Raw genomic sequence first — 10,952 nt, 5'->3', positions numbered from 1 at the left:
TATCCACATACTATTCTCTTTCTCCAGTATCATTTCCCATCTCCACCACCACCACCCCCCCCCCGTTATCCCTCTCCCATATCCACACAATATAGCCTCTTCCGATCCCCCCCCCCGTTATCCCTCTCCCATATCCACACAATATAGCCTCTTCCGATTATCCACACACTATCTCCACCCCCTGTATCATCACACTATCTTCCTCCTTCAGTATCCACACAATAGATCCCTTCCCCAGTATCCCCACACTATAGTCTCCCCTTCCCCAGTATCCCCACACTATAGTCTCCCCTTCCCCAGTATCCACACGCTATAGTCTCCCCTTCCTCAGTATCCCCACACTATAGTCTCCCCTTCCCCAGTATCCACACGCTATAGTCTCCCCTTCCTCAGTATCCCCACACTATAGTCTCCCCTTCCCCAGTATCCACCCACTATAGTCTCCCCTTCCTCAGTATCCCCACACTATAGTCTCCCCTTCCCCAGTATCCCCACACTATAGTCTCCCCTTCCCCAGTATCCACACGCTATAGTCTCCCCTTCCTCAGTATCCCCACACTATAGTCTCCCCTTCCCCAGTATCCACACGCTATAGTCTCCCCTTCCCCAGTATCCCCACACTATAGTCTCCCCTTCCCCAGTATCCACACGCTATAGTCTCCCCTTCCTCAGTATCCCCACACTATAGTCTCCCCTTCCCCAGTATCCACCCACTATAGTCTCCCCTTCCCCAGTATCCACACACTATAGTCTCCCCTTCCCCAGTATCCACCCACTATAGTCTCCCCTTCCCCAGTATCCACCCACTATCTCCCCTTCCCCAGGTTTATTGGCGCCAACCCGCCAGGGTTGAAACCTTCCCGCTCGTGACGTCACCGCGCCGGCGTTTACGTCACTTCCGCTCCAGAGGGACATCCAGCGGCAAGATGGCGGCGGCCGGGAGCCGGGCTTTCCAGGTGAGGAGGCGGCCGGCTGGGACCTCCCTTCCCGGGATCAGGCCCAGAGCCACATGTCCATGCGGGGAGTGGCGAGGGACACCATTGGGCACACTGACAGCACCAGTGGGCCCAGCAACGAACCTTCCCTCCAGTGAGAATGGCCTGTGACCCGAGGGAGCCGGTGGGGGTGAACTGGTAAAGCGACTTCCGGAGGGGGGGAATGGGGATGTGTTGGGGGAGAAGGGAATAGAAAATCATAGAATCCCCACAGTGCAGAAGGAGGCCATTTGGCCCATTGAGCCTGCATTGACGACAATCCCATTCCAGGCCCTATCTCTGTAACTCGACATATTTGTCCTGCTGGTCCCCTGACCCGATGGGGCAATTTAACTAATCCACCTAATCTTTGGAGTGTGGGAAGAAACCGGAGCCAGGAGGGTAGTGATGTGTTGGGCGAGAGGAGTGTTGTGATGTGCTGTGGGAAGGAAGGAGATGGGTGATGTCTTGGGGATAGTGAGGTGGGGATGATGTGTGAGGGGGCTCCAGAAGAACTTAGCCCTGGGGGTTGCAGGGGGGTTCAAAAGATAAATTGTGGGAAAGTGCTGAATGAAGGGTTTTATGATGATTGGCATGTGATGGAACTGCACACCTGAAGAAGTTCATTTCCTTGCCAGGGCCCAGGAATGTTCTGAAGGGGCATGATCAGTCAAGGTTACTGTCAAGGATGTGGAGTGTCTGTATGAAGGTGTAATCTGGCTAAGTCATGAAGCCCTTCACAATTGATATCTGGCCAATGTTTAGCTACTGAGCACTTGTGGCAAGTGAGGAATCAAGTACCAGATATTTGTTCTCATGTAAATCAATCTCTGTCTCACTTATTTATGTATTTTTGCCTTGTATTTATTTCATCTCTATAGTACTTTAAATACTTTTTATTATTTTGTCATTTTTTTCTCAAAGCCACCATATATTTCTCCCAGACTGCTGGCAGAGAGTGCCAGCAGGCTGTTTGATCACAGAGGGCATCATAGTCTGTCTGCCCAATGCATAATTTTCCAGCAATGGAACATGTTACTTGCGCAGATGTCATTTATAGAATCCCTACAGTACATAAGGAAGCCAAACTATACCAAACTCTCCGACAGAGCATCTGACCCACCTGTGCCCTATCCCCATAACCCCATGCATTTACCCTGCTAATCCCCCTAACCTACATATCTTGGGACACTAAGAGGCAATTTAGCATGACCAATCAACCTAACCCACACATCTTTGGACTGAGGGGGGAAACTTGCAGGTACAGGGAGAATGTGCAAGCTCCACAAAGACAGTCACCTGAGGCCAGAATTGAACCTGGACCCCCGACACTGTGCCATCCTGCTGCCCTTTATCTTTCATATTGATATCTGGTATTTCAGTGTGAATTTGAATTAGGGAATTTGTGACCTGTATAGTAAGCTGATGTCCCTTGTTGCCTTACTGGAGGGATTAGTAGTGTGGACATACATGTGCTGTTGATTGTGCTATTCGACTTAAAGGGAAAGTTTAGGCACCCTATCTCTTTGAAATACTCTTGCACTGTCCATTGAAATAGAAAGGTAGACTTTTTACACTACTTACCCAAATGGAAGCCTTTTATCTCTGGCTTATTTGGGGGACATTAATGTCAAAAAGAGACCTATTGTCCTTGAGTGACTCTGCTAACTGAAGTGGAGCAATTGTGTATCTGCCTCACAACTGATTTGAATTAACAGATCCATTAAAGTCACAGCATCAATGGACAGACCAGTTGTAGTGGGTCTCTGAGGAATAAATTCATTGATTTAAAAATACATTTTAACGCAAGTTATTTTGAAAGAAACAATGTGCAGAAAAGTTGTAAAATTGAATTCAGTAATACTGGGTTTATAAAACATAGGAATAGCTGCCTTTGGCCCCGAACACCAAATCTGTTCCCTAATCACCAATTCCAGCCTCCTCCTCGGCACCTATCTCAGGCTGAACCAGGGCTAAGCTTCCAACCTATATTCTCTCCATCATAAAGACCACTCACTTCCTCAGTAATGTTGTCTATCTCTGTCCCTGCTTCAGCCTATGCTACTTAAGTCCTGTGCTTTTGTTACCTCCATAAGTGACTATCCAATGCTCTCCTAACTACCTGCTGTTTTCCACCCACCCAAAACGTAACCCTATCTAAAACTCTATCCATATCCTAATTCACACCAAGTCCCATTCATCTTTCACCCATCTGCTCACTGACTTAGCTTCTTGCCCAGAATACCTTGATTCTAAAATTCTGCCAGTTCAGATTCTCCATAGCATGATCCCTCCCTATCTCTGTAACCTAATCCAGTCCTACAACCTTTTATAATTCTTTGTTCTTCTGAGTCTTGCATCTTGTGCATCCACCCCCATTTCTTGCTGTAGGGGTGGTACGGTGGCACAGTGGTTAGTACAGGACTTAAGTAACATAGTGGTTAGCACTGCTGTCTCACTGCCAGAGATCCGGGTTTGAATCCGGACTTGGGTGTCTGTGTAGAGTTTGCACATCGTCCCTGTGTCTGCGTGGGTTTTCTCCCATATGTCAAAGATGAGCGGGTTACATGGATTGGCCATGGTAAATTGCCCCTTAATGTCAGGGGTATTAGCAGGGTAAATACGCAGTTATGGGGAGTAGGGCCTGGGTGGGATTGTTGTCGGTGCAGGCTCAATGGGCAGAATAGCCTCTTTCTGCACTATAGGGAATCTATGATTTCCTTCTCCCCACTTTTGGCTGCTCTGCCTTCAGCAATACAGTCTTCCATCTCCTTTAAGATGCTCCTTAAAACCCAGTAAATAATCTCACAACACCAGGTTAAAGTCCAACAGGTTTATTTGGTAGCACAAGCCAGGCAAGTCGTGGGGGTTACAGATAGTGTGACATGAACCCAAGATCCCGGTTGAGGCCGTGTGCAGAACTCATATGTGCAGAACTTAGTTATCCGTTTCTGCTCAGCAATTCTGCGTTGTCGTGTGTCGTGAAGGCTGCCTTGGAGAATGCTTACCTGAAGATCAGAGGCTGAATGCCTGTGACCGCTGAAGTGTTCCCTGACAGGAAGGGAACACCCCTGCCTGGTGATTGTCGAGCGGTGTCCATTCATCCGTTGTCGTAGCGTCTGCATGGTTTCCCCAATGTACCATGCCTCGGGACATCCTTTCCTGCAGTGTATCAGGTTGACAATTGTTGGCCGAGTCACAAGAATATGTATCATGTACCTGGTGGATGGTGTTCTCACGTGAGATGATGGCATCCGTGTCGATGATCCAGCGTGTCTTTCAGAGGTTGCTATGGCAGGGTTGTGTGGCGTCGTGGTCACTGTTCTCCTGAAGGCTGGGTAGTTTGCTGCGTACAATGGTCTGTTTGAAGTTGCACAGTTGTTTGAAGGCAAGTAGTGGGGTGTGGGGATAGCCTTGACGAGATGTTCGTCTTCATCGATGACATGTTGAAGGCTCCGGAGAAGATGTCGTAGCTTCTCCACTCCGGGAAGTACTGGACGACAAAGGGTACTCTGTCCGCCGTATCCCATGTCTGTCTTCTGAGGAGGTCGGTGCGGTTTTTCACTGCAGCGCGTCGGAACTGTCGATCCATGAGTTGAGCGTCATATCCTGTTCTTATGAGGGTGTCTTTCAGCGTCTATAGGTGTCTGTTGCGATCCTCCTCATCTGAGCAGATCCTGTGTTTACGGAGGGCTTGTCCATAGGAGATGGCTTCTTTAACGTGTTTACGGTGGAAGCTGGAGAAGTGGAGCATCATGAGGTTATCCGTGGGCTTGCGGTACAGTGAGGTGCTGAGGTGACTGTCCTTAATGGAGATGCGTGTGTTCAAGAATGCAACCAATTCTGGAGAATAGTCCATGGTGAGTCTGATGGTGGGATGGAACTTGCTGATGTCATCATGTAGTTGTTTCAGTGATTGTTCACCATGTGTCCAAAGGAAGAAAATGTCATCAATATATCTAGTGTACAGCGTCGGCTGAAGGTCCTGTGCGGTGAAGAAGTCTTGTTCGAACGCATGCATGAAGATGTTGGCATATTGAGGTGTGAATTTGGGCCCCATGGCTGTTCCATGTGTCTGGATGAAGAACTGGTTGTTGAAGGTGAAGACATTGTGGTCCAGGATGAAGTGAATGAGTTGTAGAATTGCGTCTGGAGATTGGCAGTTGTCGGCGTTGAGTACTGAGGCCGTTGCAGCAATGCTGTCGTTGTGGGGGATGCCGGTGTAGAGTGCTGAGACATCCATTGTGATGAGGAGTGTTCCTGGTTCAACTGCTCCATGGATGCTGAGTTTCTGTAAGAAGTCCGCAATGTCACGACAGAAGTTGGGGGTTCTTTGTACGATTGGTTTCAGGATGCCCTCGACGTAGCCAGAGAGGTTCTCACATACGGTCCCATTGCCTGATATGAGGGGACGGCCAGGTGTGTTGGCCTTGTGTATCTTCAGGAGGCAGTAGAGATTTCCAATGCGAGAAGTATGTGGGATGAGAGCACGGAGGGTGCTCTGAAGGTCTGGATCAAAAGTCTTGATCAGTCTGTTGAGTTGATGGGTGTGTTCTTTGGTCGGATCTGCGGGTAAATGTCTGTAGTCTTCCTCGTTGTCCAGTTGTTGGTACACTTCTTTGCAGGAATCCGTTCTGTTCAAGGCAGCCTTCACCACACATGACAACGCAGAATCGCTGAGCAGAAACTTATAGCCAAGTTCCGCACACATGAGGACGGCCTTAACAGGGATCTTTGGTTCATGTCACACTATCTGTAACCCCCACGACTTGCCTGGGCTTGCAAAATCTCACTAACTGTCCTGGCTCTTTAACCTGTGCTTAACCCTCTCTCCACTCACACTGTCTGCACCTGTAAAGACTTGATTACCTGTTAAGACCCGCATTCCAACCATTATCTTGTAATTGAGTTTGTGTCTATATATGCCCTGTTTGTGAAACAAATCCTCCACTCACCTGATGATGGGGCAGTGCTCCGAAAGTTGTGCCACCAAATAAACCTGTTGGACTTTAATCTGGTGTTGTGAGACTTCTTACTGTGCTTACCCCAGTACAACATCGGCATCTCCACATCATGGCTTAAAACCCAATTATTTTGATAATTTGTGTAGCTTTCCTTCTTTGGCTCAGTGATGAGTTTTGATCTGATCACACTCTCTGTAAAACACTTTGTGACATTTTACTGCAAGTTGTTATGATTGTTAATTGTCATAAAATGCATTTAAAGCCTTGAGGGCATTCACTGTTGCTAAGGCAAGCCAAAACAAATTCTCTGGCTCCATTTTCTCCTTATAGCTCTATGTTCCCCTACTTGAAATATTTAGAACAAAGAAAATTACAGCACAGGCCCTCCAAGCCTGCACCAACCACGCTGCTCGACTTAGCTAAAACCCCCTACCCTTCCGGGGACCATATCCCTCTATTCCCATCTTATTCATGTACTTGTCAAGACGCCCCTTAAAAGTTACTACCGTATCCGCTTCCACTACCTCCCCCGGCAACGAGTTCCAGGCACCCACTACTCTGTGTAAAAAATCTGCCTCGTACATCTCCTTTTAATCTTGCCCCTCGCACCTTAAACCTGTGCCCCTTAGTAATTGACTCTTCCACCCTGGGAAAAAGCTTCTGACTATCCACTCTGTCCATGCCTCTCATAATCTTGTAGACTTCTATCAGGTCTCCTCTCAACCTCCGTCGCTCCAGTGAAAACAAACCCAGTTTCTCCAACCTCTCCTTATAGCTAATATCCTCCATACCAGGCAACATCCTGGTAAATCTTCTCTGTACCCTCTCCAAAGCCTCCACATCCTTCTGGTAGTCTGGCGACCAGAATTGAACGCTATATTCCAAGTGCGGCCTAACTAAGGTTCTATAATGCTCCAACATAACTTGCCAATTTTTAAACTCAATACCCCAGCCGATGAAGGTGAGCATGCCGTATGCCTTCTTGATTACCTTCTCCACCTGCGTTGCCACTTTCAGTGACCTGTGTTCCTGTACACTCAGATCCCTTTGCCTATCAATACTCTTAAGGGTTCTGCCATTTACTGTATATTTCCTATCTGTATTAGAACTTCCAAAATGCATTACCTCACATTTGTCCAGATTAAACTCCATCTGCCATCTCTCCGCCCAAGTCTCCAACTGATCTATATCCTGCTGTATCCTCTGATGGTCCTCATTGCTATCTGCAAATCCACCAACCTTTGTGTCGTCTGCAAACTTACTAATCAATCCAGTTACATTTTCCTCCAGATCATTTATATATATATTACAAACAGCAACGGTCTCAGCACTGATCCCTGAGGAACACCACTTGTCACAGCCCTCCATTCAGAAACGCACCCTTCCACTGCTACCTTCTGTCTTCTTTGACCGAGCCAGTTTTGTATCCACCTTGCCAGCTCACCTCTGATCCCATGCGACTTCACCTTCTGCACCAGTCTGCCATGAGGGACCTTGTCAAAGGCCTGACTGAAGTCCATGTAGACAACATCCACTGCCCTACCCTCATCAATCATCTTCGTCACTTCCTCAAAAAACTCGATCAAGTTCTGATGGGATCAGAGGTGAGCTGGCAAGGTGGATACAAAACTGGCTCGGTCAAAGAAGACAGAGGGTAGCAATGGAAGGATGCGTTTCTGAATGGAGGGCTGTGACAAGTGGTGTTCCTCAGGGATCAGTGCTGGGACCGTTGCTGTTTGTAATATATATATAAATGATCTGGAGGAAAATGTAACTGGATTGATTAGTAAGTTTGCAGACGACACAAAGATCGACACAAAGGTCGTGCAACATCCTGGTAAATCTTCTCTGTACCCTCTCCAAAGCCTCCACATCCTTCTGGTAGTCTGGCGACCAGAATTGAACGCTATATTCCAAGTGCGGCCTAACTAAGGTTCTATAATGCTCCAACATAACTTGCCAATTTTTAAACTCAATACCCCAGCCGATGAAGGCAAGCATGCTGTATGCCTTCTTGATTTACCAGGATGAGACACGACCTTCCTTTCACAAAACCATGTTGCCTCTCACGAATACGTCCACTTATTTCCAAGTGGGAATAAATCCTGTCTCGAAGAGTCCTGTCCAATAATTTCCCTACCACGGATGTAAGGCTCACCAGCCTGTAATTACATGGATTATTCTTGCTCCCCTTCTTAAACAGAGGAACAACATTGGCTATTCTCCAATCCTCTGGGACCTCCCCTGTAGCCAGTGAGGATACAAAGATTTCTCTCAAGGCCCCAGCAATTTCCTCCCTTGCCTCTCAGTATTCTGGGGTATATCCCATCAGGCCCTGGGGACTTGTCTACCTTAATGTTTCTCAAGAACCCCAATACCGCCTCCTTTTTGATCTCAACATGACTCAAACTATCTACACATCCTTTCCCAGACTCATCATCCACCATGTTCTTCGCTTTGGTGAATACTGACACAAAGTATCCATTTAATACCTCACCCATTTCCTCTGGCTTCACGCATAGATTCCCTCCCTTGTCCTTGAGTGAGCCAACCCTCTCCCTGGCTATCCCCTTGCTCTTTATATATGTATAAAAAGCCTTGGAATTTTCCTCAATCCTGCTGGCCAATGCTTTTTCATGACCCCTTTTAGCCCTTCTTACTCCTTGCTTAAGTTTCTTTCTACTTTCCTTGTATTCCACATTTGCTTCGTGTATTCCCAGTCTCCTCGCTTTGACAAATGCTTTATTTTTCTCTTTGACTAGGCTCACAATATCTCTCGTTATCCAAGGTTCCCAAAACTTGCCATATTTATCCTTCATCTTACAGGAATGTGCCGGTCCTGAATCCCTATCAACTTACACTTGAAAGCCTCTCACATGCCAGATGTTGATTTTCGTGCAAACATCTGCCCCCAATCTACATTCTTCAGTTCCTGCCTAATATTGTTGTAATTAGCCTTCCCCCAATTTAGCACCTTAACTTGAGGACTACACTTATCTTTATCCATCAGTACCTTAAAGCTTACGGAATTGTGATCACTGTTCCCGAACTGCTCCCCTACTGAAACATCGACCACCTGGCCGGGCTCATTCCCTAATGCCAGGTCCAGTATGGCCCCTTCCCTAGTTGGACTATCTACATACTGTTTCAGGAAGCCCTCCTGGATGCTCCTTACAAACTCTATCCCATCCACGCCCCTAGCACTAAATGTTCACTTTTTCTTTAAAAGATGTCACTACTTGCGGCAAAGCAATCTAGGCTCCAACAACTCTCTTCGTAAAAGAAAAACTCTCCTAATCTTACTCCTTGTTCCTTTAATAATAATTTGAAATTGATCTCATGTTGCGAACTCCATTCAGGGAAAATAGATTTTTGTTATTTATCCTCTCAAAACTATCATCATTTGAAAAACTTCAATTACATTTTTCCTTGAATTCTGTGCTATTGTGGGAATGGCCCAAGATCTCAAATCTGTTTTCATAAACTGTAGGTGGCACGGTAGCACAGTGGTTAGCACTGCTGCCTCACAGCACCAGGGACTTGGGCCCGATTCCCAGTTTGGGTCACTGTCTGTGCGGAGTCTGCACGTTCTTCCTGTGTCTACGTGGGTTTCCTCTGCGTGCTCTGGTTTCCTTCCGCATTCATAAGAACATAAGAAATAGGAGCAGGAGTAGGCCATCTAGCCCCTAAAGCCTGCTCTGCCATTCAATAAGATCATGGCTGATCTGATAGTGGGTTCGGTTCCACTAACCCGCCCGCTCCCCATAACCCTTAATTCCCTTAATGGTTAAAAATCTATCTATCTGTGAATTAAACACATTTAACGAGGTAGCCTCTACTACTTCATTTGGGCAGAGAATTCCAAAGATTCACTACCGTCTGGGAGAAGAAGTTCCTCCTCAACTCTGTTCTAAATTGACTCCCCCGTATTTTGAGGCTATGCCCCCTAGTTCTTGTTTCTATTGTAAGTGGAAATAACCTCGCTGCTTCTACCCTGTCTAGCCCCTTCATTATCTTATATGTCTCTATAAGATCTCCCCTCTACCTTCTAAACTCCAACGAGTACAGGCCCAGTCTACTCAATCTCTCCTCATAAGCTAACCCCCTCATCTCCGGAATCAACCTGGTGAACCTTCTCTGTAGCTAATATATCCTTTCTTAAATAAGGGGACCAAAATTGTACACCGTACTCTAGGTGCGGCCTCACCAGTACCCTGTACAGTTGCAGCATGATCTCCCTGCTTTTATACTCCATCCCTCTCGCGATAAAGGCCAACATTCCATTTGCCTTCTTGACCACCTGCAAACTGAGTTTTTGTGATTCATGCACAAGGACCCCCAGGTCCCTCTGCACAGTAGCATGTTGTAATTTTTCACTGTTTAAATAATAGTCCATTTTACTATTATTCCTTCCAAAGTGGATAACCTCACACTTACCAACGTTATACTCCATCTGCCAGATCCTTGCCCACTCACATAGAACATAGAAAAGCTACAGCATAAGCAGGCCCTTTGGCCCACAGGTTGCACCGAACATGCCCCTACCTACTAGGCTTACCTATAACATAGAACAGTACAGCACAGTACAGGCCCTTCGGCCAACGATGTTGTGCCGAGCTTTATCTGAAACCAAGATCAAGCTATCCCACTCCCTATCATCCTGGTCTGCTCCATGTGCCTATCCAATAACCGCTTAAATGTTCCTAAAGTGTCTGACTCCACTATCACTGCAGGCAGTCCATTCCACACCCCAACCACTCTCTGCGTAAAGAACCTACCTCTGATATCCTTCCTATATCTCCCACCACGAACCCTATAGTTATGCCCCCTTGTAATAGCTCCATCCACCCGAGGAAATAGTCTTTGAACGTTCACTCTATCTATCCCCTTCATCATTTTATAAACCTCTATTAAGTCTCCCCTCAGCCTCCTCCGCTCCAGAGAGAACAGCCCTAGCTCCCTCAACCTTTCCTCATAAGACCTACCCTCCAAACCAGGCAGCATCCTGGTAAAT

The 10,952-nt window shown here is 46.9% G+C and overlaps 1 protein-coding gene across 2 annotated transcripts in view; it reads left to right on the top strand.

Moving 5' to 3' along the window:
- Nucleotides 1–902: 902 nt before the first annotated feature.
- Nucleotides 903–10,952, top strand: part of timm44 (translocase of inner mitochondrial membrane 44 homolog (yeast)) — an 80,206-nt gene continuing 70,156 nt past the window's right edge. Inside the window, exon 1 of one of the 2 annotated variants that reach the window (XM_078198476.1) lies at nucleotides 903–1,133. Coding sequence is in view for 1 of the 2 variants with exons in the window: in XM_078198475.1 (XP_078054601.1) it covers nucleotides 927–956 (30 nt within the window). In the remaining variant the exon portion in view is untranslated. The remainder of the gene's footprint in view (nucleotides 1,134–10,952) is intronic. The other variant, XM_078198475.1, reaches the window with a different exon arrangement.

Source organism: Mustelus asterias, chromosome 26 (assembly GCF_964213995.1).
Source record: "Mustelus asterias chromosome 26, sMusAst1.hap1.1, whole genome shotgun sequence".
Taxonomy (NCBI): domain Eukaryota; kingdom Metazoa; phylum Chordata; class Chondrichthyes; order Carcharhiniformes; family Triakidae; genus Mustelus; species Mustelus asterias.
Note: the sequence above shows the minus strand (reverse complement) of the source record. Positions and strands in the feature narration are given on the sequence as shown.